The sequence below is a fragment of the Eptesicus fuscus genome, chromosome 5 (assembly GCF_027574615.1).
Source record: "Eptesicus fuscus isolate TK198812 chromosome 5, DD_ASM_mEF_20220401, whole genome shotgun sequence".
NCBI classification, from domain to species: Eukaryota; Metazoa; Chordata; class Mammalia; order Chiroptera; family Vespertilionidae; genus Eptesicus; species Eptesicus fuscus.
Genome location: NC_072477.1, coordinates 100,660,465 through 100,687,221, shown reverse-complemented (window position 1 = coordinate 100,687,221; position 26,757 = coordinate 100,660,465). Strand labels below are relative to the sequence as shown.

Genomic DNA, 26,757 nt, shown 5'->3' with positions numbered 1-26,757 from the left:
AGCTGCAATAAAAAACACCATGGCAATTTTCAACAGTAGACTAGGAGAAGCAGAGGACCGAATTAGCGAATTAGAAGATAGGGAAGCGAAACGCACCCAAACCAAACTGCAATTGGAGAAAAAAATTAAAAGACAGGAGGAGAGACTAAGGCAGCTATGGGACAACATGAAATGAAGAAACTTACAAATAATAGGGGTGCCAGAACAACAGGAAGAGGAACAAGGGTTAGAAAACCTATTTGAAGAAATAATGTCAGAAAACTTACCTGATGCGGGGAAGAAAAAAGTAACACAGAGAGTCCCAAATAAGATGAACCCAAAAAGACCCACACCAAGACACATCATAATTATGATAGCAAATGTTCAGGACAAAGAGAGAATTCTAAGGGCTGCAAGAGAGAAGAAACAGAAAATTACATACAAGGGAGCTCCCATTAGATTATCAAATGATTTCTCAACAGAAACACGCCAGGACAGAATATAATGGAAGGAAATTTATAAAGTGATGCAAAATAAGAGATTGAATCCAGCAAGGTTATCATTCAAAATTGAAGGGGAAATAAGCAGCTTCACTGACAAAAAAAAGGCTAAGGGACTTTATCACTACCAAGCCAGCAATGCAAGAAATGCTAAAGGGACGTGTGTAAAATGAAGAAATAAAAAAGTAAAAAAGAACACAGGCACAGAAAATAAAAATGGCTACAAACAATTACCTTTCAATAATAACTTTAAACATAAACGGACTAAATGCACCAATCAAGAGACATTGAGTGAGTGAATGGATAAAAAAACATGACCCATATATATGCTGTCTACAAGAGATCCACCTTAGAACAAGGGACTCACACATAAAGAAAGTGAAGGGATGGAAAAATATCTTTCAGGCAAATGGAAATTAAAAAAAAAAAGTTGGGGTAGCAATACTTATATCTGACAAAATAGACCTCAAAGTGAAGGCCATATCAAGAGATACAGAAGGCCATTTCATAATACTAAAGGGATTGATACAACAAGAGGATATAACTCTGGTAAACATATATGCACCCAATGGAGGAGCACGCAAATACATAAAAAAAAAACTCCTGGAAGATATCAAGGGAGAGATCAACAACAAGAAAATCATAGTAGGGGACTTTAATACACCACTGACATCACTGAATAAATCCTCTAGACAAAAAAATCAGCAAAGAAACAGAAATCCTAAATGACTCACTAGATCAGATGGAATTAATTGACATCTTTAGAACATTTCATCCCAAAGCCATGGAATATACGTTCTTCTCAAGTGCACATGGAACATTTTAAAAAATAGACCACATATTGGGTCACAAGTAAAGTCTCCCCAAATTCAAGAAGATTGAAATCATATCAAGCATCTTCTCAGACCACAGTGGCATAATATTAGAAATAACCTAAAATAAAACAGCCCCCAAAATTCAAACACTTGGAAGCTGAATAGCAAGCTATTAAACAGTGATTGGGTTACCAAAGAGAGCAAAGAAGAAATTAAAAATATCCTGGACACTACTGACAATAAAAACACATCAATCCAAAATCTATGGGACACAATGAAAGCAGTCCTGAGAGGGAAATTGATAGCGCTACAGGCCTACCTCAAAAAACAAGAAATAATGGTAATAATCTACCTAACCCTACAACTCAAAGAGTTAGGAAGAGATCAACAAGAAAAGCCCACTGTAAGCAGAAGGAAGGAAATAATAAAGATCAGAGCAGAGATAAACGACATAGAGACCAAAAAAACAATATAAAAGATCAACAAAACTAAGAGCTGGTTCTTTGAAAGGATAAACAAGTTTGATGAACCTCTAGCCAGGATCACCAAGAAGCAAAGAGAGAGGACCCAAATAAACAAAATCAGAAATGAAAGAGGAGAAAAAACAATAGACCCCACCAAAATACAAAGGACTGTTAAGAAATACTATGAACAACTCTATTCCAACAAACTGGACAACCTGGAGGAAATGGACATATTCCTAGAAAAATACAACCTTCCAAAACTCAATCAGGAAGAATCTAAACATCTCGATAGGCCAATAGCTATGGAAGAAATTGAAGCAGTCAATAAAAAGCTTCCAGCAAACAAATGCCCGGGGCCAGACAGCTTCTTCACAGGGGAGTTTTACCAAACATTCAAGGAAGAACTAAAACCTATCCTCCTAAGACTATTCCAAAAAATTCAAGAAGAAGGAACACTTCCAAGCTCATTCTATGAAGCTAGAATCACCCTAATACCAAAACCAGATAAAGTCAACACAATGAAAGAGAATTACAAGCCAATATCCCTCATGAACATAGATGCCAAAATCCTCAACAAAATTCTAGCAAATCAGATCTAGCAGTACATTAGAAAGATCATACACCATGACCAAGTAGGATTTATCCGAGGGATGCAAGGATGGTACAATATCCGCAAATCAATAAACTTGATACATCACATTAAAAAACTGAGAGATAAAAACCACATATCAATTGATGCAGAAAAAAGCATTTGACAAAATCCAACACCCTTTCTTGATAAAAACTCTCAGCAAGGTGGGAATAGAAGGATCATGCCTCACCATAATAAAAGCCATATATGAAAAACCCACAGCCAACATCATACTCAATGGGCAAAAACTAAAACCATTTGCCCTAAGAACAGGAACAAGACAGGGATGCCCACTCTCATCACTCCTATTTGACATAGTACTGGAAGTACTAGCCATTGCGATCAATGAGAAGAAATAAAATGCATCCAGATTGGAAAAGAAGAAGTAAAAGTGTTCTTCTTCTCAGATAACATGATACTGTACATAGAAAACCCTAAAGACTCCATCAAAAATTATTAGACTAAATAAATGAATTTGGCAATGTAGCAGGATACAAAATTAACTCCAAGAAATCTATGGCATTTCTATATACCAATAGTGAACTTACAGAAAGAGAGACTAAAAAAGCAATCCCATTTAACATCTCAACAACAAAAAAAATTAAGATACCTAGGAATAAACTTAACTAAGGAGGTAAAAGACCTATATGTGGAAAACTATAGAACACTGAAAAAAGAGATAGAGGAAGACATGAACAAATGGAAGAACATACCGTGTTCATGGATTGGTAGAATCAACATTATTAAAATGTCCATACTACCCAAAGCAATCTACAGATTCAATGCACTCCCCATTAAAATACCAACTGCATATTTTGCAGACCTAGAATGAACTTTCCAAAAATTCATCTGGAATAAGAAAAGACCCCAAATAGCTGCAGCAATCCTGAGAAAGAAGAACAAAGTAGGGGGGATCTCAATACCAGATATCAAGCTGTATTACAAAGCCACTATTCTCAAAACAGCCTGGTACTGGCACAAGAACAGACATATAGATCAATGGAATAGAATAGAGAACCCAGAAATTGACCCACGCCACTATGCTCAATTAATATTTGACAAAGGAGGCATGAACATATAATGGAGTCAAGACAGTCTCTTTAATAAATGGTGTTGGTAAAATTGGACAGATACATGCAAAAAATGAAACTAGACCACCAACTTACACCATACACAAAAATAAACTCAAAATGGATAAAGGATTTAAACATAAGACGGGAAACCATAAAAATACTAGAGGAATCCACAGGCAGAAAAATCTCAGACATATGCCAAAGTAATTTTTCACTGATACTGCTCCTAGGGCAATGGAAACTAAAGAGAAAATAAACAAATGGGACTACATCAAAATAAAAAGCTTTTTCACAGCAAAAGAAATCATCATCAAAACATCAAGAAAGCTCACTGCATGGGAGAACATATTTGCCAATGTTATCACCAATAAGGGTTTAATCTCCAACATCTACAGGGAACTCATATAATTCACCAAAAGGAAGATAAACAACCCAATCAAAAAAATGGGCAATGGACCTAAATAGATACTTTTCTAAAGAAGACAAAAGGAAGGCCAAGAGTCACATGAAAACATGATCAAAGTCACTCATCATCCGAGGGATGCAAATAAAAATGACAACGAGGTACAATCTCACACCTGTCAGAAGGGCTATCATCAACAAATCAACAAACGACAAGTGCTGGAGAGGATGCGGAGGAAAAGGAACCCTTGTGCACTGCTGGTGGGAATGCAGACTGGTGCAGCCACTGTGGAGAACAGTATGCAGTTTCCTCAAAAAACTAAAATTGGAACTCCCATTTGACCCAGTGATCCCACTTTTAGGAATATATCCCAAGAAACTAGAAACACCAATTAGAAAGGACATATTCACCCCTATGTTAATAGCAGCACAATTTACAATAGCTAAGATTTGGAAACAGCCTAAGTGCCCATCAGCAGATGAGTGGATTAAAAAACTGTGGTACATCTACACAATGGAATACTATGTTGCGGTAAAAAAGAAGGAGTTCTTACCATTTGCAACAGCATGGATGACCCTGGAGAGCATTATGCTAAGTGATATAAGCCAGGCAGAGAAACATAAATATCACATGATCTCACTCATTTATGGAATATAATGAACAACATAATCTGATTAACAAAAATAGATTGGGAGACAGAGAAACATCGATCAGACCATTAAACCTCAGAGGGAAAGTAGAGGAGGGTGGTGGTAAGGGGGAAAAAACAACCAAAGGACTTGTATGCATGCATAGAAGCCTAACCAATGAACACAGACAACAGACGGGTGAGGGCATGAGGGGGGAGGGTAAGGGGATAATGGGGAAATAAGGACACATATGTAACACCGTAATCAATAAAGAAATTAAAAAAAAAGAAAAATGTTAAAGGTTGCACTATGACCTTTGCAGCTCAAATAGACATCTAGTGCATTCTAAAAAAGAGATGGAAACTATCCTGATTTTCATCATTATAAAAATGAATAAAAACACATAAAAAAGGAAAGAACAACTTTCAACAAGTATAAAACTACATTTTGTGAAAGTAATATGAATTACAGCAATGTAAAATTAGATATTAGTAGATATATTTGAGGCTCCCTGGTTCTTTTTCTAACTGGCATAAGTAAAAAGGAATGGGCCATAGAAATGAGCATGCAGAGATGCTTAAATAAACAAGGAGGCATTATAAAGAATATTTGATAGGAGGTAGGATAAGGATTAGGAAATAAAATATGTGCTAAACAATATGGTAAGAATCACAAGCTCCCATCTTCACAATATCCTTCCACTACCTTATTAAGTTTTTTAAAACCAATATTCCCTGGAGTTTTCACTTCACTGTCTCTTTTTAGGTCTTATATATTTTGTGGTAAAAACTGGGCATTTTACACAACGTATTGCAGCAAATCTTTGTACTGTATTCCCCCCACCCCAGTTGGAGGCTTGTTGTGATTGTGTGCCTGGTCATTTATTGAGTGATAAGGATGGACTATTTTATATTTTATTGAAGTGTCTTTCCCTGCTATGTCAAGCTTCTAGTGTGTTTCTGTGAGGGCATGGACTTGGGGCAAGAATACTATCACCTTTGGATGACTGGTGTTATAAAAGCCTTTCTCTGATTGTCTCCTTCCCTGATTGTTCTGTTAACCTGCCTGCATCCATTGGTACCATGTAAAAGATCATGATGAAGTGTGTTAAGCACTGATCTAACAGGACAGGAAACAGTAGATTATAATATAAACTATATTTGAAAAACTCCTAAAGGTTGCTATTTCACTTTAGATATTACAAATTTGCCTGATAGTTTAATCACATGGATGGACTTAATAACTGATGCAATGTCCCTTTTCTAAATTCCTCGTCTAATCCCATTCATCAGGTAGCTTTTCTGCCTTTGCAAGTACAATGCAACTATCTGATAGGATCTGAAAAAGACTGTGAGTAGAATAGCATTTTATAGGCTTCCAACAACCATATTTCAAGCTCACAGCAATATTGTGTGTTTTTTTTTATGGATCACTTTAAACGGATGAGTACTAAAACACATTATGTAGCTAATTATCTACTGATTTAACTGCTAGAATTCCATTAATTATAAAGGGAAATTATGAAGTTCTACCATGTAATAATAGCATATAGGTGCCATGCCGGTGTGGTTCAGTGATTGACATCGACCCATGAACCAAGAGGTCATGGTTCAATTCCCAGTCAGGGCATATGCCTAGGTAATAGGCTTGATCTCTGGTGGGTGGTCAGGAGGCAGCCAATCGATGTTTGTCTCTCATCATTGATGTTTCTGTCTGTCTGTCTCTCTCTCCCTTCCTCACTCCGAAATGAAGAAAAAAAAAATATGAAAAATATTAGCATACTAGAGGCCCAGTGCATGATTTAATCATGCACGTGTAGGCTGTCTGTCCGCTGATCAGGACCGGTGTGGCTGGCAGCTCCGAAGTCCCTGGGCCCCTAGGGTGAGGCGGGGCGGGGGCGTGGTCCTCCCTCAGCCGGAGCCCAGGCAGGGGTCTTGCCTTCGCCTCCCGCCCAGGAAGGCTGGGGCCGCCGCTGCCTCCTCTGCCTTTGTGGAAACCCGAGTCCTTGGACACCGGGACACCACCGTGTGCTCCTGTGGCCCAACTGCTGCCAGACTCCTCCCCCGGGAGCCGCGCCCGCCCACCCGCGCGGCCTCCAAACCTCCAAATGCCCGGCTCCTCCCGGTGGTGCAGACGCTGAGCTAGAGCCGCCCCTGGCAACGCGAGCTCAGCGTCCTGCTGGCCCAATCACCACCCCAGCCACCCCGAGTCCCGCCCCCTGTGTCTCCTGCTGGCCCAATCGTGGGCGTAGTGGAGTGATGGTAATTTACATATTACCTTTTTATTATGTAGGATAGGTACTGTGGTCATTTAAGATCCAAACTTAAATTTCTGAGAAGATAAACCATAAATAGACTTGAAATATTCTTGTTCTTACCAGCATGACTCTTTGGTTGTGTCTTGACTTTCGCCTTTATTATACTTCTTCCAGCAGCATCCAGTATTTGTTCTGTATCAGACTCTATAAAAATAGACAATTATTAACAAGTATGTGAGTGTGAAGGTTGTAGTACTAAAAATAGTATTTTTTATTATAAGAGGATTATAATGAAATAACTAAATTTGGCAAAATGACTGAGAACATGAATATCACCATGGCAGTACATACATATCACCACAGCAATCTAAGCAGAGGTGAAGTCCAAATGGGGCATCATTAGCAAAGCCAAAGACACACTGGATTGGGCAGAACAACTTTGCCATAGTAAGTTATGACATTTGTGAAAGTAACACCAGTTATAGCAACACATGACAGGACAACCTTAGCAGGCATGTGTTATTCCTTTGTCTTCCTCTAATAAACAAAAAGAAGAATTGATTCATTTGAACTGAGGGAGAAAAAATTCTTAGATAATCAGGCAGATTGGTTTTAAAACTATGAGCAAAAAAGGTATGTGGTGGAGAAACCTATAATCTATTAAGACGCACAATTTTCTTATTTCACAAATTCCTACCACTGCTTTCTTTTTCTTTTTTAAAAATTTTGACAGTATTATAGATGTCCCCAACCCCCCACACCCCTGCCTAGCCCATCTCCACCCAGACCTTGCCCACCCCATACCTTCAGTACTTGATAGTCTGTGTCCATGGTCTATGCATATATGCATTTAAGGTCCTTGGTTAAACTCTTCTTGTCTCTTCCAGCCCCCTCTCCTCTGAGATCTGTCAGTTTGTTCCATGTATCCATATCTCTGGGTCTATTTTGATCATCAGTGTATTGGCTCATTAGGTTCCACATACAATGTGAGATCATGTAGTAACTTGTCTTTTTCTGACTGGCTTCTTTCACTTAGTATAATACTTTCCAGGTCCCTCCATGCTGTCTCAAAGGGTAAGAGACCTCTTTTTACTACTGCATAGTATTCCATGGTATAAATGTATCACAGAATTTTTATCAATTCATCTACTGATGGGCACTTTGGCTGTTTCCAGATCTTAGCTATTGTAAATAATGATGCTATAAAATAGGGGTGCATATATTTTTTTCTGACTGGTGTTTCAAGATTCTTAGGATATATCCCCAGAAGAGGGATTGCTGGATCAAAAGGCAGTTCCATTTTTAATTTTTTGAGGAAACTCCATACTGTTTTCCACAGTAGTGTACTAGGGTTCTCTGTTCTCCACATCTTCTCCAGCACTTGTTTGTTTATCTATTGATAGTAGCCATTCTGACAGTTGTGAGGTGATATCTCAAGGTGTTTTAATTTGCATCTATCTGATGATTAGTGACTTTGAGCATTTTAAAATATGTCTACTGGCTGTCTGTATGTCCTCTTTGGAGAAGTGTATGTTCAGGTACTTTGCCCATTTAAAAAAATCTGATTGTCTCTTTGGAGTTGGGTTGTATAAGTTCTTTATATAGTTTGGAAATTAACCCCTTATCAGAGGTATCATTGGTGAATATGTTCTTCCATACAGTAGACTACCTTTTCATGTTGTTGGTTTCTTTTGTTACGCAGAAGCTTTTTAAAAAATCTATGTTGTTGAAAGTATTATAGATGTCTCCTTTCTCTCCCCATTGACCCCTTATAGCCTGCACCCACCCTCACCCCAGGCCTTCACTACTCTATCATCTGTGTCCATGGGGTTATGCATATATGCATACAAGTTCTGTGGTTAATCTCTTCCCACTCACCCAACCACCCCTACCTTCAACTCTGAAATTCCATAGTCTGTTCTATGCTTCTATGTCTCTGGATCTATTTTGTTCATCAGTTTATTTTGTTCATTAGATTCTATATATGAGTGAGATCACGTGACACTTGTCTTTCTCTGATTGGCTTATTTCACTTAGTATAATAGTCTTCAGGTCCCTCCATGCTGTCTCAAAGGGAAAAAGACCCTTCTTCTTTTTTACTGCTGCATAGTATTCCATGGTATCAATGTATCACAGCTTTATTATCCATTCATCTCCTGATGGAGACTTGGGCTGTTTCCAGATCTTAGATATTGTAAATTATGCTGCTATATATTCTTTCTGATTCATCTTTTGGGTTTCTTAGGGTATATTCTCAGAAGTGGGATCACTGGGTCAAATGGCAGTTCAATTTTTCATTTTTTGAGGAAACTCCATACTATTTTCCATAATGGCTGCACCAGTTTGCATCCCCACCAGTAGTGTACTAGGGTTCTTTATTCTCCACATCCTTGCCAGCACTTATTATTTGCTGATTTGTAGATGGTAGCCATCCTGACAGGTGTGAGGTGATACCTCACTGTCATTTTAATTTGCATCTCACTGATGATCAGTAAGTTTGAGCATTTTTTCATATGTCTTTTGTCCATCTGGTATGTCCACTTTGGAGAAGTGTTTATTTTGGTATTTTGCTCATTTTTAAATTGGATTGTTTGTCTGTCTTTTGTTAAGTCATATGAGTTCCTTATATATTTTGGAAAGTAACCTCTCATCTGATGTATCATTGGTAAATATGTTCCCTCATGCAGTGAGGTCTCTTTTCATTTTGTTGATGATTTCTTTTGCTGTGCATAAGCTTTTTATTTTTATGTAGTCCCATTTATTTATTTTCTTCTTATTTTCCTTGCCCTAGTAGATGTATTCATAAACATATTGCCATGAGAGATGTCTAAGATTTTGCTGCCTATGGTTTTCTCTAGGATGTTTTTGGTTTCACAACTTACACTTAAGTTGTTATTTGCAGATGACATGATATTGTATTTAGAAAATCTAGACTTCACCAAAAAACTACTAAATTTAATAAATGAATTCAGCAATATATCAAGATATAAAATTAACACCCAGATATCCATGATAATACATACATATGATCTCTCAGAAAGAGACACTAAACAAACAATCCCATTTACAATTGCAACAAAAATTAAGATACTTAGGAATAAACTTTACTAAGGAGGTAAAAGACCTATATTTAGAAAATTACAAGATGTTGAAAAAAGAGATAGAGGAAGATATAAACAAGTGGAAGAATATACTGTGTTCATGAATTGGTAGAATCAACATTATTATAATGTCCATACTACCCAAAGCAATCTATAGATTCAAATTAAAATACCAACTGCATATTTTACAGATCTAGAACAAATATATATAGAAACAAAAAAGACCCCAAATAGCCACAGCAATTGTGAGAAAAAACAAAGTTGGAGGGGTCAAAATTCCATATATCAAAGTTATATTACACAGTCACTGTAGTCAATACAGCCTGGTATTGACACAAGAATAGGCATATAGATTAATGGAACAGAACAGAGAACCCAGAAATTGACCCAAGCCATTAAGCTCAATTAATATTTGACAAAGGAGGCATGAACATACAATGGAGTCAAGACAGTCTCTTCAATAAATGGACAGGTACATGCAGAAAAACTGAAACTGGACCATCAACTTACACCATACACAAGAATTAACTCACAGTGGGTAAAGACTTAAATGTGAGTTGTGCAGAAGCTTTTTAGTTGGATGTAGTCTCATTTGCTCATTTTTTATTTTTTTGTTTCTCTTGTGCTAAGAGATGTATTGGTGAAAATAATGCTGTAGGAAATGTTTGAGATTTTGCTGCCTATGGTTTCTTTCAAGAATTTAAGTATTTTATCCATTTGAATTTATTCTTGTGTATGGTGTAAGTTGGAGGTCTAATTTCAATTTTTTGCATATACCTATCCCATTTTCCCAATACCATTTATTAAAAAGACATTCTTTCTATATCATTTCTTGTAAAGTGGGCCTGCAATCAAAGAATTCTCTCTCTTTTTATTTATTTAAGACTTTGTATCACATTCAATTTTTTGTGCCATTTTGGTTTATTAAAATATAATGCATACTTATCAAAATAAATTTAGTACATATATATATATGTACTATATATATTTATATATATACTAGAGGTCCGGTGCACGAAATTTGTGCATGGAGGGGGGTTGTCCCTCAGCCCAGCCTGTACCCTCTCCAATATGGGACCCCTCTCACAATCCAGGACTGCTGGCTCCCAACTGCTTGCCTGCCTGCCTTCCTGATTGCCTGCTCTTCCTAACTTCTTCTACCTGCCAGCCTGCTCAGCCCCTAATCACTCCGCTGCCAGCTTATTTGCCCCCAACTTCCCTCCTCTGCTGGCCTGGTCACCCCTAACTGCCCTCTCCTGCAGGGTTGATCACCTCCAACTGCCCTCCCTTGCAGGCCTGGTCCCTCTCAACTGCCCTCCCTTGCAGGCCTGGTCCTTCTCAACTGCCCCCCCCTTGCAGGCTGGGTGCCTCCCAACTGCCGTCTCCTGCTGGCCATCTTGTGGTGGCCATCCTGTGTTCACATGGGGGCAGGATCTTTGACCACGTGGGGGCAGCTATATTGTGTGTTGAAGTGATGATCAATCTGTATATTACTCTTTTATTGGATAGGATAGAGGTCTGGTACAGGGGTGGGGGCCAGCTGGTTTGCCCTGAAGGGCATCCTGGATCAGGTGGGGGTTCCCTTGGGGCGTGGGGCGGCCTGAGCGAGGGGCCTGTGGTGGTTTGCAGGCTGGCCATGCCCCCTGGCAACCCAAGTGGAGGCCCTGGTATCTGGAATTTATTTTCCTTCTACAATTGAAACTTTGTAGCCTGGAGCGGAGCCAAGCCTGGGGCTCCCTCTGCGGCCCGCAGCCATTTGTATTGGGGTTATAATTGAAACTTTGTTGCCTTAAGTGGGTGGGCCTGGCCAGGGTGTGCAGAAAGCTTTGCTTCCCCTGTTGCCAGTGGCAACCCTGGCCTGCTCTCTCAAGCTCCATTCTGCCGCCATTTGTTTGAATTTGTTTACCTTCTATAATTGAAACTTTGTAGCTTGAGTGGAGGCTTAGGCCTGGCAAGGGCAGGTGGAAAGCTTGGCTTCCTCTGTTACCTAGGAAACCTTGCTCTGTGGCTGTAGCCATCTTGGTTTGGGTTAATTTGCATGCTTGCTCTGATTGGATGGTGGGCATGGCTTGTGGGTGTGTTGGAGGTATGGTCAATTTGCATATTTGTCTATTATTAGGTAGGATATACATACATACATACATACATACATACATATATATATGAAATATGCAAATTAGGCTGGGATGCTGTAATGGGTCACAACCAGACAGGAGGAGGTTGTGTGTGCAGATGAAGCCTGGAGGGGACACAGACAGGGACAGAGGGGCTGGCAGCTTGCTTCTGCCTCCACCTCCCACAGAAGCCACATGGCTCCTGGTGATACACTGCGGTTCTTGCCCTCTCCTGTGGAAGCGGCAGGTGGCCTACTGCGTGCGATATCACGCGATGGACTACTAGTATTATATAAAAAGTAAAAATCATCTATATTCTTACCCAGACATAACTACCTCTAACATTTTGGAGCTTTTCCTTTTAATCTTTCCATATACTTATTATTCTGTAACATAATTCTTTTGTATAATATATATCTGGCAGCCTGTCATAATCATAGTATATTTTATCAATGGCTTGCTTAAAACATTAAAATTATATTCTTTGTTTTCATTTTGCTTTTGTAAAATTACTCAAAACAAAACATTCTTGTGACTAAACCTCTTTTTTTAAAAAATATTTTTATTGTTGACATTACAGATGTCTCCCATTCTCCCCCAGTTTGCCCACTGCCACCTAGTCCATACCCTCCCTCCTTCTAGCCCTGTCCACACTGCTGTCTGTGCCTATGGTTTATGCATGTACGTTCTTTAGCTATTCTCTTCACCTTATTTCACTCCATACCTTATTTCACTCCATTCACCTCACTCCCTTCTGCTCTGAGATCTGTCAGTCTGTTCCATACATCCCTGCCTCTGGTTGTATTTTGTTTGTCCCTTTATATTTTTCATTAGATTCCACATATAAGTGAGATCTTATGATATTTGTCTTTCCCTGACATGCTTATTTCACTAGTATAATGATCTCCAGGTCCAACCATGCTATCAAAAGTGGTAAGAGTTCCTTTCATTTTTTAGCTATGTAGTATTCCATTGTGTAAATGTACCACAGCTTTAAAAAAATTAAATCTTTATTGTTGAAAGAATTACATATGTCCCTTGTTTTCCCCCATTGACCCATTATGGCCTGCACCCAACCCTTATCCTGGGCCTTCACCACCCTATTATCTATGTCCATGGGTTATGCATATACGCATACAAGTTCTGTGGTAAATTTCTTCCCACTCACCCAACCACCCCTACCTTCCCTTTGAGATTCCACAATCTATTCCATGCTCCTATGTCTCTGGATCTATTTTGTTTATCAGTTTATTTTGTTCAGTAGATTACATATATAAGTGAGATCATGTGATAGTTGTATTTCTCTGACTGACTTATTTCACTTAGCATGATACTCTCCAGGTCCCTCTATGCTATCTCAAAGAGTAAGAGATTCTCCTTTTTTACTGCTGCATAATATTCCATGATATAGATATACCACAGCTTTTTAAAAAATATATTTTTATTGATTTCAGATAGAAAGGGCGAGGTAGAGATAGATAGAAACATCAATGATGAGAGAGAATTATTAATTGGATGCCTCTTCCATGCCCTGCACTGGGCATTGAGCCCACAACCCAGGGATGTGCCCTTGATCAGAATTGAACCTGGGACCCTTCAGTCAGCAGGCTGACACTATCCACTGAGCCAAACTGGTTAGGGCTATACCACAGCTTTTTTAATTCTCTCATCTACTGAGGGGCACTTAGGCTGTTTCCAGATCTTGGCTATTATCAACAACACTACTATGAAATAGAGGTGCATATATTTTTTTCTGATTTGTGTTTTTGGATTCTTAAGATATATTTCCAAAAGTGGGATCACTGGGTCAAAAAGCAGTTCCATTTTTTCATTTTTTGAGGAAATCCCATACTGTCTTCCATGGTGGTTGCACCAGTCTGTATTCTCACCAGCAGTGTACTAGGTTTCCCTTTTCTCTACATCCTCCCAGCACTTGTTAATTTATTGATGGTAGCCATTCTGGCAAGTGTGAGGTGACACTTCATTACAGGCATAATTTGCATTTCATTGTGAATGGTGACATTGGACATTTTTTCATATGTCTATTGTCCATCTGTATGTCCTCTTTGGAGAAGTGTTTATTCAGGTTCTTTGTCCACTTATCTTCTTGATGTTGAGTTGTATAAGTTGTATAAGTTCTTTATATATTTTGGAAATTAACTCCTTATCAGATGTATCATTGGCAATCCATACAGTGGTTCTCTTTTCATTTTACTGATGGTTTCTTTTACTGTGCAGAAGATTTTTAGCTTAATGTAGTCCAATGTTCGTTTTTGCCTCTTTTTATTGCACTAGAAGATTGTTGGCAAAAATATTATTATATGAGCTGTCTGAGATTTTACTGCTTGTGTCTTATAGGATTTTCATGGTTTTGTGACTTACATTTACTAGTAAATCTTTTATCCATTTTGAGTTTATTCTTGTGTACAGTGTAAATTGGTGGTCAAGCTGTATTTTTTTTTGCATGTACCAGTTTAATTTTCCCCACACTATTTATTAAAGAGACCGTCTCCATTGTATGCTGTTGACTATTTTTTCAAATATTAATTGATCAAAGAGGCATAGGTTGTTTTCAGGGACCTATGTTATTTTCCATTGATTTATTTGCCTGTTCTTGTGCTACTATGAGGCTGTTTTTATTGCAATGGCTTTGAGTATAGTTTTATGTCTTGATATTGTGATCCCTCCAACTTTGTTTTTCTTTCTCAAGATTGCTGAGGCTATTTGGGGTCTTATTTGATTCCATATAAATTTTTGGCATATTTGTTCTAGATCTGTGAAATATGCTATTGGTATTTTAATAGGGATTGTTTTGTATCTATAGATTGCATTGGGTAGTATGGACATTTTAATGATGTTAACTCTACCAAATCATGAGCACAGTACAAGCTTTAACTAATTAGTATCTTTCAACATTTGTTTATTCAATGTCTTATAGTTTTATGAGTATAGGCATTTTACCTTCTTGGTTAAATTTATTCCCAGGCACACTATTATTATCACTAGGGGGGGTGTCCCTCAGCCTGGCCTGCCCCCTCTCACAATCCGGGAGCCCTCAGGGGTGGAAGGTGACCCAGTGATCAGGAGAAGGCAATGCCCCATCACACCTCTGCTGCTGCCACTGTCAGCAGCACAAGCATTGGCCAGTCCTGGTTACCTGAGCCTCAGACGGCCCTGGGTGGCTGGGCAGCCACCATTCGAGGCTTGCCTGTGCCTCAACCTGGCCCTGGGAGGCTGAACAGCTGACAACTGAGGTTTGCCTATGCCTCGGGCATTGGCTGGACAGCTGCCATCTGAGGCTTGCCTATGCCTTGGGCAGGCCCTGGGTGGCTTGGGGGCTGAGAGGACTGGGCACCACTATCTTGTGGATATGGGTGCCACCATCTTTGAGGGCAGGGCAGTCAATAAGCATATCCCCTCCTTATTGGCTGTGGGCGCCGCCATCTTTGCGATGGTGTGAGAGTCAATTAGCATATTCCCTCTTTATTAGATAGGATTATTAACTAGGGGCCCAGTGCATGAATTCATGCTCCTTGAAGGGAACTGTGGGCCATGAAGCTGCAGAAGGCACAGGGGCGTGTCTTGGCCCATCCTCTGCACCCCTGTATGGCCCCTCCTACCACAGCCCCCAGTCCCCTGTCTGCCAGCAGCCCTGGTCCCGCCGCTGCTGCTCCCACGTGCTGACAGTGCCGGCCCCACTCACACCCACTGATGGCATGGAGTGATTGGGGCTGGCACCATCAACAGGTACAAGCGGGGCTGGTGCCGTCAGCAGGTGCAAGTGGTGGCTGCTGCCCTGATCACCCCCAGGAGCAAGGGGAGGTGGTGAAACCCTCAGGGGCAATCAAGGCTGACAGCTGCCTCTCACAGCTGCTGATGGCACCGAGTGATCGGGACCAGCGCCGGGCACTGGCAGCAGGTGTGAGCAGGGCCAGCACTGGCAGTGGGTGCAAGCGGTGGCTCTGGCGCCGGCAGTGGGTGTGAGTGGGGCCAGTGCCAGCAGCAGGTGTGAGCACCTGTCAGGACCGTGGAGTGTGAGAGCAAAGAATTTTCAGTAACCATTAGAGGCTCACCCCCATGACAGCAACTGGCACCCCTCCTTGGTCTGGCAACCCCGCTCACCTGCTCCACCATCCTGCTGTGGCCAATGCCTGCCATGTTCCACACACACTCCCTGGTGGTCAGCACATGTCATAGTGACTGCTTGTTCGGTTGTTTGGTTGTCCCACTGTTTGGTCTATTTGCATATTAGTTTTTTATTATATAGGATTACTATTTCTGCAATATTAAATGGAATTGTTTTCTTAGAATCTCTTGCTGAGAACTCTTTATTGTTGTATAAAAATGCCATTGATTTCTGGATATTGATTTTGTATTCTGTTACTTTTCCAAATTAATTTATTAGATCTAGCAGTTTTTTGGTTTTTTTTTTCGTAGAATCTTTAGGGTTTTTGATGTACAGTATCACTTCAACTGCAAATAATTACAGTTTTACTACCTCCTTTCCAATTTGGATGCCTTTGATTTCTTCTTCTATCTGATCTCTGTGCCTAGGCCCTCCAGTACTATGTTAAATATGAATGGTGAAAGTGAACATCTTAGTTATTTCTTGATGTTAAGAGAAACACTTTTAGTTTTTGACCATTGAATATAATGTTGGCTGTAGGTTTTTCATATATGGCATTTACTATGTTGAGGTATGATCCCTCTATTCCCACTTTGCTGACTGTTTTTCTCATAAATGATTTCTGTATCTATTGATATGATCATTTGATTTTTGTTACTTTTTATGTGAGGTATCATATTTATTGATTTGTGAATATTATACCAACCTTAGATCCTAAGAATTAATCCCAGTTGATTCTGGTGTATGATCTTTTTAATATATTGCTGGATGAGATTTGCTAATATTTTTTTGAGGGTTTTAGCACCTTTGTTCATTTCCTTTCTTTGTGATGTCTTTATCAGCCTTTGAAGTTAGGGTAATGCTGGACTCATAAAGAGAGCTTGGAAGTCTTCCTTCCTCTTGAATTTTTTGGAATTGTTTGAGGAGGATATGTGTTAGTTCTTCTTTGAATGTTTGATAAATTTCCCCTGTGGAGCAATTTGGTACAGGATTTTTGTTTGTTTGGAGTTTTTTATTTTTCTCTCTTTTATTACTTCTTCAGTTTCATTAGTTGTTATTGGTTTATTCGGGTTTTATAATTTTTTCCTTATTTTGTTTTAGAATACTGTGTATTTCTAGGAATTTGTATACTTCATCCTGGTTGTCCAATTTGTTCATAATATTTTCTTACAATCTTTTGTATTTCTGTGATGCCATTTGTTACTTTTCTTTCATTTCTGATATTATTTATTTGGGTCATTTCTGTTTCTTGATTTGTCTAGTTAAAAGTTCATCAATCTTATTTATCTTTTTTAAGAACCAGTTCTTGTTTCATTGATCTCTTGTATTGTTTTTTAAGTTCTATGTCATTTGTTTCTGCCGTTATCTCTATTATTTCCTTCCTCCTACTTACTTTGGGCTTTTCCTGTTGTTCTTTTTCTATGTGTTGTGTTGTGTTGTGTGTGTGTGTGTGTGTGTGTGTGTGTGTGTGTGTGTGTGTTGAGGTAGATTGTTTACTTGAGATTTTTCTTATTTCTTGATATAGGCCTGTAATGCTATGAACTTTCCTCCCAGTACTGCTTTCACTGTGTCTCATATATTTGGGGTTGTTGTGTGTTCATTTTCCTTTATTACCAAGTAATTTTTTATTTTTCCTTGATCTCATTGGTAACCTATTCATTGTTCAATAACATGCTATTTAGCCTCCATGTATTTGAATGTTTTTGAGTTGTTTTTATTGTGATTGATTACTTCTAGCTTCATGCTGCTTCATGCCATTGTGATCCAAGAAGATGTTTGACATGATTTCAATCTTGAATTTGTTAAGACTTATTTGTTTTCAAACATGTGGTCTATCTATGAGAATCTCATGTACACTTTTAGAAGAATGTGTATTCTGATGCTTTGGGATTAAGTAAATATCAAATAAATCTATCTCATCTAGTGTGTAGTTTAAGGTTACAGTTTCCTTGTTGATTTTCATCTGGAAGTTCTCTCCATAATGACAGTGGGGTGTTAATGTCTCCAATTATGACTGTCAATCTTTCCCTTAAAAGTTCTCCAAGAGTTTTAAAATATATTTAGGTGCTCTTATATTGGGTGTATATATATTACCAGGGTTATATACTCTTGTTGAATTGATCCCTTTAGTATTATGTAGTGACATTCTTTGTCTTTTTTATAACCTTTGTTTTGAATTCTATTTTGTCAAATATGAGTATGGCTACCCCAGCTTTTTTGTTTGTTTCCATTTTGCATGGAATATTTTTTCCCTCCTTTCACTTTCATTCTGTGTGAATCTTTTGTTCTGTCTTGTAGACAGAATATATATGGACCATGTTTTATTATCCATTCAGCTACCTTGTATCTTTTTATTGGAGCATTTAATCCATGAATATTTAATATTACTATTGATAGGTACTTAATTATTGCCTTTCTTTCTTTTTTTTGGCCTATATTCCTCTCTCTATATATTTCTTCTTCTTCTTAAAGTAGTCCCTATAACATTTCTTGCAAAGTTGGTTTCATGGTACTGAACTCCTTTCACCTTTTTTTGTTAGGAAGCTCTTTATTTCACTTTCATTTTATTTATTTATTTATTTTCTTTATTGATTAAGGTATTACTTATGTGTCCTTATTTCCCTATTGGCCCCCCCACATTCCCTCCTCGTGCCCTCACCCCCTTAGTGTTTTTGTCCATTGGTTATTCTTATATGCATGCATACAAGTCCTTTGGTTGATCTCTCCCCCTTCCACTCATTCTCCTCTGCCTTCCCTCTGAGGTTTCATGGTCTGATTGATGCTTCTCTGTCTCTGGATCTGTTTTTGTTGTTCATTATATTCCACAAATGAGTGAGATCGCGTGATATTTATATTTCTCTAACTGACATATTTTGCTTAGTATAATTCTCTCCAGGTCTATCCATGCTGTTGCAAATGGTAGGAGTTCCTTTCTTTTTACAGCAGCATAGTATTCTATTGTGTAGATATACCACAGGTTTTTAATCCACTCATCTGCTGATGGGCACTTAGGTTGTTTCTAAATCTTAACTATTGTAAATTGTGCTGCTATGAACATAGGGGTGCATATATCCTTTCTGATTGGTGTTTCTAGTTTCTTGGGATATATTCCTAGAAGTGGGATCACTGAGTCAAATGGGAGTTCCATTTTTAGTTTTAAATTATAGCCTTGCTAGATAGAGCAGTCTTTGTTGGAGGTACCTGCTTTTCATTACTTTGAATAATTCATCCCAGTATCTTCTGGTCTGAAGTGGTTCTATTGAGAAATCAGCTGATAGCCTTATGGGAAGTCCTTTGTAGGTAACTAACTATTTCTCTCTTGCTGCCTTTAAGATTCATTATTTCTTTTTATTTAAACTTGGTCATTTTAATTATGATGTGTATTGGTACTTGAACCCAGGAGATGGTGCCTAAGGATGGTGTGGGATGATGACGCAGGACAGTGACCTCAGTAACCACCTTCCAGATCTCTGCAGCTATGCTACAAAGATTTTCTCTTTATGGATTCTGTATGGTCTGAGTCTCCTTCTCTTTACCAGAGCCCCAGATGAGTGCCCAATAGCAATCCCCTGTGCACTGGCCCTTAAAGAGAAAACCCGGAGATTCTAGGAGATTTCCTTTTCTTTCCAGTGGACAAAATCCCCACTTATTTTTTCTCCCAAATACTATGCAGGGTCTTCTTCCTGGCCTTATGGCACTAGTTTATGGACTCCAGGGTGGGGTTGAGAAACCACCTTCCTCAGGGTGGACTTTTTCAGCCACAATATCCCTCCAGCTTCTTAGTCAATGCACCTGAGTGTAGGGACCAACCTGCTCTGGGTCTATGCTCTTCTTACCGGTTTCTGTGTAGTTTCTTTATTTTTGATCCTTGGATATAATACTCCAGTTACGGTGTCCTTCAGTGTTTCTTTGTGTTTTGTTTTCAGGTAGATTGCTCTAAATTTTAGCTGTAAATCAGGTTTATCGCCAGGTATGTGTTGCTTCTGCTTACACTATATCCATCTTGAATCTCCAAAGCTTCATTTTTGGAAGATAGTTTGCTTGATACAAGCTTCCTCATAGACACACTTGAACTATTCCACTCCATGCCTTATGGCCTCTATAGTCTCTGATGCTCACTTGTTACCAGCTCACCTGACTTGGGTTCTTTTTTTCATAATCAGTTGTTTTCTCTTCATCTTTCAATATTCTTACTATACTGGGTCTGGTTGTAGATTTTTGGTGCTCATTCTACTTAGGTTTCATTCTGCTTAGATGTGTTTGTAAATTAAAAACTTTCATTGAATACTGTTAAAATTTTCAGCTTTCTTTCTTCAAATATTTTTACTGCTCATTTCTTTCTCTACTCTCCTCCTGGTATTCCCATTACCTTAATTGTGCTGGTTCTTTCTTTCTTCAGTTCAAATAAATATTCCTTTGAACATTTTCTTTTGGCTGATCAAAGAAAGTGGTTTCTTGAGATGGCATCTACTCTTAGAAATGATGCTGGGAAGATTGTTGGATTAACAACAAAGGATTTAGAACATTACCTAAACTTAGCTGAAAGAAAGGTGGCAGGTTTTGAAAGTACTACCCAAATTTTAAAAGAAGTTGTACTGGGGTCATAATGCTATCAAAACCTTGAATGCTACAGAGAACTCATCCATGAGCAGAAGAGTCAGTTGATGTGGCAAACTCTATTGTTGTCTGATTTTAAGAAATTGCCATAGCTATCTCAACCTTCAACAACCACCAGTCTGATATCAGCAGCCATCAACATTGGGGTAAGACCCTCCATTAGCAAAGAGATTACAACTCACTGAAGGCTCAGATGACAATTAATTCAACTTAAAAAAATATAAATAAACCTGTAATATTTTATTTTTTAAATCCTTCTTCTTACCAGTGAGTTCCATTGAGTGTACCTTGAGTTGTTCCTTTACTATACCATGTGCAAATGTATCCGTTGAACGTACTGCATTAGTCCCTACAGAAACAAACATACTTTAAAACACATCATATTATAATTTATATACAAGTCATTTACATAGGAATATATGTTTCCATGAGGGTTTGTGTATGTTGGGTGCAAATACCATGTTGTATTACACAGAACAGCATTACATTGAAATATCTGGATTACAGATTCACAAAAGCTTAAATTGGAACAGATGGAGCAAGGATATAAGCCATATTATGTTGATGTTCAGAGATGAATAGTGACTTTTCCAGAACCAAATATCCAGGAAATAACAATATTTATACACACTTTAGGAGCTATGCCACATAATTCCTTAAGCAGTGTTTATTCCACACAAATTTTCTCTTATGCAAATCAAAATCATACCAGAGAAATTATGATAATAAAATTATTTCCAGGCTTACATTAAATGCACTCTCTTTTTTTAAGGGATAGACCTTGTGAAATTGAACTTCACTGTTTGTTTATTTATTTATTTATTTTTCCTGATAGATTAATTACCTAGAGGGAATTAACCAATGTAATATCTATTTCCTAAATTCCTTTTCTAATCCCATGTGTAAGGTAGCTTTCTGCTTTTGCAAATGCAAAGCAGCTACCCAATTGTGTCTGAAAAAGAACGTAAACCGAATAGCATTTTAAAAACTTCCTACAAGCATATTCCAAGCTCAGAATAGCATTGGGATTTTGTGGATCACTTTTAAAAGATAAGTTCTAAAACATATGTTATATAGTTAATTTTCCATTGATGATAACTGCTAGAGTTCTACTAGTTATAGGAAGAAATTATGAAGATGTTTTATCATGTCATAAGAGCTTATAGAAACTGTGGTCATTGATGGTCTAAAGTAAATAAACTTCTGAGAAGATAAATAAGGCATAAATAAACTTGAAATGTTTTTGTTCTTACCAGCAAAATGCGTTGATGGTGTCTTGACTTCCCCTTTAAGCATACCACTTCTGAAAGCACCCAGTAAGTAGTCTGAGTCAGTCTCTAGAAATAGGCAGTTTCAAATCAGTTTTGTAGGGTAAATATTAGCATATGTATGTTGATGTATGTGTATATGTGTCTGTGTTGGTTTGCATGTGTAAGCGTGTTTGTGACTAGTACTCCTTTAATTAGCATATTTTTCACAGGAAAAGGATTATACTGAAATATCTGTGTTTCTGAAGTAAACACCTTAGAATCATTAGAGCCACTAGCCTAATGATTGTATAGAGCCATTATACTGAGGCTTATACAAGTTCAGTGATTTGAACAATTTGACATATCCAGCTAATGACAAAATTAAATCACAAACCAATGTCTCATAATGTTTTAACTGGGTCTTTTCTCATAACATACAAATGCTTTTTCAACTGAAATCATCCTAGAGAGCTGATCTTAATAACATAACTTTCATGTGTAAAAAATCTACATTTATATTTCAAGACTAAACATAGTTGGGCAGGTTCAAACAGTTTTTCCCAGGTCAGGTTGCAAACAATGGTCTTCGTAGTTACAGAACCGAACTGTGAGGCAAAAATTCTCAGACTTGTCCATGAATATATCCATGTCCTCATCCTCTTTTTGTTATGTAAGTGTAATGCAGTTAGGCATTAGCTAGCATTGGAAAAGAATAACAGGTAATTATGGTCAGAGGTAAAGCTTATGCCCTCTCAAGTCTTATAAGCATGATTACCCAGCTGGGGAAGGAAAATGGGTAATTTGCAATAATGTGAGCATTGGTGTTGTGTTCATTTCCATTTCAGTCCTTAGGTGACTTTCACCTTTTGCTGGATATGGAAACTGAAGAAAACCCTCAATTTGGTGGACCTTGATTGAATGGACTTCAGATTTAAAGTATAAAATTTCTGAAAATTAACACCTTGTTAATTTTAAAATGTTCTTAACAAAATTTTTTTATAATTAATCAGGTTATTTTTGTTAGTATTTATTGGCTATTTTAATTTTTTTATTGTTTAAAGTATTACATGTAGTAGTACATATATCTCCTTTTTTTTCCCCATTGACCTTCCCCCAGGCTTCCCTACCTCCTGTCGCATGCCCTCATCCCAACCCCCCAGTGTCTTGTGCCCATTTGTTGTGCCTATATGCATGCATACAAGTCCTTTGGTTGATCTCTTTCCCCCCTCCCCAACACTCCCCTGCCTTCCCGCTGTAATTTGAGTCTATTCAGTGCTTTACTGCCTCTGTATCTATCTTTTGGTTCATCAGGTTATAATGTTCTTTATTTTCCATAAATGAGTGAAATCATGTGGTATTTTTCAATGCCTGGCTTATTTCACTTAACATAATGTTCTCAGGTCAATCCATGCTGCTGCAAATGGTAAGAATTCCTTCTTTTTTATAGCAGTGTAGTATTCCATTGTGTAGATGTACCATAGTTTTCTAATCCAGTCATCTGCTGATGGGCATTTGGGCTGTACCCAAATCTTAGCTAAGGTGAATTGTGCAGCTATGAACATAGGGGTGCATATATGCTTTCTAATTGATGTTTCTAGTTTCTTGGGATATCCTACCTAATAAAAGAGTAATATGCAAATTAACCATCACTCCGCTACAACCATAAGCCATGCCCACAAGCCACGCACACCAGCCAATCAGGAGCAAATATGCAAATAAACCCAACCAAGATGGCTACAGCCACAGAGAGCAGGAGGGAGGCTTGGGTTTCCCAGGCAATGGAGGAAGCCAAGCTTCCCACCTGCCCTTGCTGGCCTAGGCCTCCACTCAAGGCTACAAAGTTTCAATTATAGAGGTAAACAAATCCAAACAGAAATGGTGGCAGCCATGGAGCTGGAAAGAGCAGGAGGCTAGGGTTGCCCCCGGCAATGGAGGAAGCCAAGCTTTCCACACACCCTGGCTGGCCCAGGCCTCCACTTAAGGCTACAAAGTTTCAATTATAGAAGATACATAAGTCCCAAGAGAAATGGCTGCTGCCACAGAGCAAGCAGAAGGCTTGGCTCTGCTCCAGGCTACAAAGTTTCAATTGTAGAAGATAAATAAACCCCAGATACCAGGGCCTCGGCTTGGATCACCAGGGAGCATGGCCAGCCTGCAAACCACCACAGGCTCCTGGCTCAGGCCACCCCATGCTCCAAGGGAACCCCCACCCTGATCCAGGACACCCTTCCGGGCAAACCAGCCAGCCCCCACCCATGCACTAGGCCTCTATCCTATCTAATAAAAGAGTAATATGCAGATTGACCATCACTCCCACACACAAGATGGCTGCACCCATGTGGTCAAAGATCCTGCCCCCATGTGGACACAAGATGGCCACCACAAGATGGCCAGCAGGGGAGGGCAGTTGGGAGGGACCAGGCCGGCACAGGAGGGAAGTTGGGGGTGACTGGGCATGAAGGGAAGGGCAGATGGGGGGGGACCCAGGCCTGAAGTGGAGACCAGTTGGGCGTGACCAGGCCTGCAGGGGCGGCAGTTAGGGGTGAACAGGCCTGCAGGGGATGGCAGTTAGGGGCAATAAGGCTGGCAGGGGAGTTGGTAGGGGGTGATCAGGCTGGCAGGCAGAAGCAGTTAGTGGCAATCAGGAAGGCAGGCATGTGAGCAGTTGGGAGCCAGCAGTCCTGGATGATGAGAGGGATGTCCGACTGCCCATTTAGGCCTGATTTCAGATACATGCAAAAAACGGGCAGTCAGACATCCCTCTAGGGGTCCCAGATTGGAGAGGGTGCAGGGTGGGCTGAGGGACAACGAATTTTGTGCACCGGGCCTCTAGTATTCCTAGAAGAGGGATCACTGGATCAAATGGGAGTTCCATTTTTAGTTTTTTTAAGGAAACTCCATTCTGTTCTCCACAGTGGCTGCACCAGTCTGCAGTCCCACCAGCAGTGAATGAGGGTTTCTTTTTCTCTGCATCCTCGCCAGCACTTGTCATTTGTTGATTTGTTGATGATTGCCATTCTGACAGGTGTGAGATGGTACCGCATTGTCATTTTGATTTGCATCTCTCAAATAATTAGTGACTTCAAGCATGTTTTCATATGTCTCTTGGCCTTCCTTCAATCTTCGTTTGAAAAGATTATATTTAGGTCTGTTGCCTATTTTATTTATTGGATCATTTATCTTCCATTTATTAAGTTGTATACATTCCCTGTAGATGTTGGAGATTAAACCTTTATCAGTGATAACATTTGTGAATATGTTATCTCCCATACAGTTGGCTTTTTGTTTTGTTGATGGTTTCTTTTGCTGTACTAAAGCTTTTTATTTTGATGTAGTTCCATTTGTTTATTTTCTCTTTAGTTTCCATTGCCCTAGGAGCAGTATTGATGAAGAAATTTTTTCAGCATATGTCTGAGATTTTTCTGCTTGTGGACTCCTCTACTATTTTTATGGTATCCCATCTTATGTTTAAGTCCTTTATCCATTTTGAGTTTATTTTTGTGTATGGTGTAAGTTGTTGATCTGGTTTCATTTTTTTTGCATGTATCTGTCCAATTTTCCCAACACCATTTATTGAAGACTGTCTTGACTCCATTGTATGTTCATGCCTCCTTTGTCAAATATTAATTGAGCATAGTGGTTTGGGTCGCTTTTATTTTATTCCATTGATCTATATGTCTATTCTTGTGCCAGTACCAGGCTGTTTTGAGAACAGTGGCTTTGTAATACAGCTTGAAATATGGTATTGAGATCCCCCATACTTTGTTCTTCTTTCTCAGGATTGCTGCAGCTATTTGGGGTCTTTTTTAAATTCCAGATGAATTTTTTGGAGAGTTCTTTCTAGGTCTGTGAAATATGCCGTTGGTATTTTAATGGGGAGTGCATTGAAACTATAGATTGCTCTAGGTAGTATGGACATTTTGATGATGTTGATTCTACCAATCCATGAACATGGTATGTTCTTCCATTTGTTCATGTCTTCCTCTATCTCTTTTTTCAGTGTCCTGTAGTTTTCCATGTATAGGTCTTTTACCTCCTAAGTTAAGTTTATTCCTAGGTATCTTAATTTTTTTGGTGTGATGGTAAATGAGATTGCTTTTTTAGTCTCTCTTTCTGTAAGTTCACTATTGGTGTATAGAAATACCATAGATTTCCTGGCATTAATTTTGTATCCTGCTACATTGCTTAATTCATTTATTAAGTCTAATAGTGTTTTGATGGAGTCTTTAGGGTTTTTTATGTACAATATCATGTCATCTGCGAATAGGGGCAGTTTTACTTCTACTTTTCCAATTTGGATGCCTTTTATTTCTTCTTCTTGTCTAATTGCAATGGCTAATACTTCCAGTACTATGTCAAACAGGAGTGGTTTATTCCTGTTCTCAGGGGAAATGGTTTTAGTTTTTGCCCATTGAGTATGATGTTGGCTATGGGTTTGTCATAAATGGCTTTTATTATGTTGTGGTATGATCCTTTTATTCCCACCTTGCTGAGAGTTTTTATCAAAAATGGGTGTTGTATTTTGTCAAATGATTTTTCCGTATCAATTGATGTGACTATGTGGTTTTTATCTCTCAATTTTTTTATGTGATGCATCTCATTTATTGATTTGCAGATATTATACCATTCTTGTATTCCTGGGATAAATCCTACTTGGCCATGGTGTATGATCTTTCTGATGTACTGCTAGATCTGATTTGCTAGAATTTTGTTGAGGATTTTGGCATCTATGTTCATGGGGGATATTGGCCCGTAATTCTCTTTCATTGTGTTGTCTTTATCTGGTTTTGGTATTAGG

At 38.8% G+C, this 26,757-nt stretch overlaps 1 protein-coding gene across 2 annotated transcripts in view; it reads right to left on the bottom strand.

Annotated features, from left to right (window-relative positions):
* The window catches only part of LOC114227992 (coiled-coil domain-containing protein 7-like), a 245,064-nt gene that overhangs the window by 111,052 nt on the left and 107,255 nt on the right, over positions 1 to 26,757 (bottom strand). For both annotated transcript variants that reach the window (XM_054716617.1, XM_054716618.1), the window contains exons 15-17: positions 21,963 to 22,046; positions 20,975 to 21,058; positions 6,872 to 6,955 (exon numbers count right to left, since the gene is read on the bottom strand). In XM_054716617.1, coding sequence (XP_054572592.1) covers positions 6,872 to 6,955; positions 20,975 to 21,058; positions 21,963 to 22,046 — 252 coding nt within the window. The remainder of the gene's footprint in view (positions 1 to 6,871; positions 6,956 to 20,974; positions 21,059 to 21,962; positions 22,047 to 26,757) is intronic.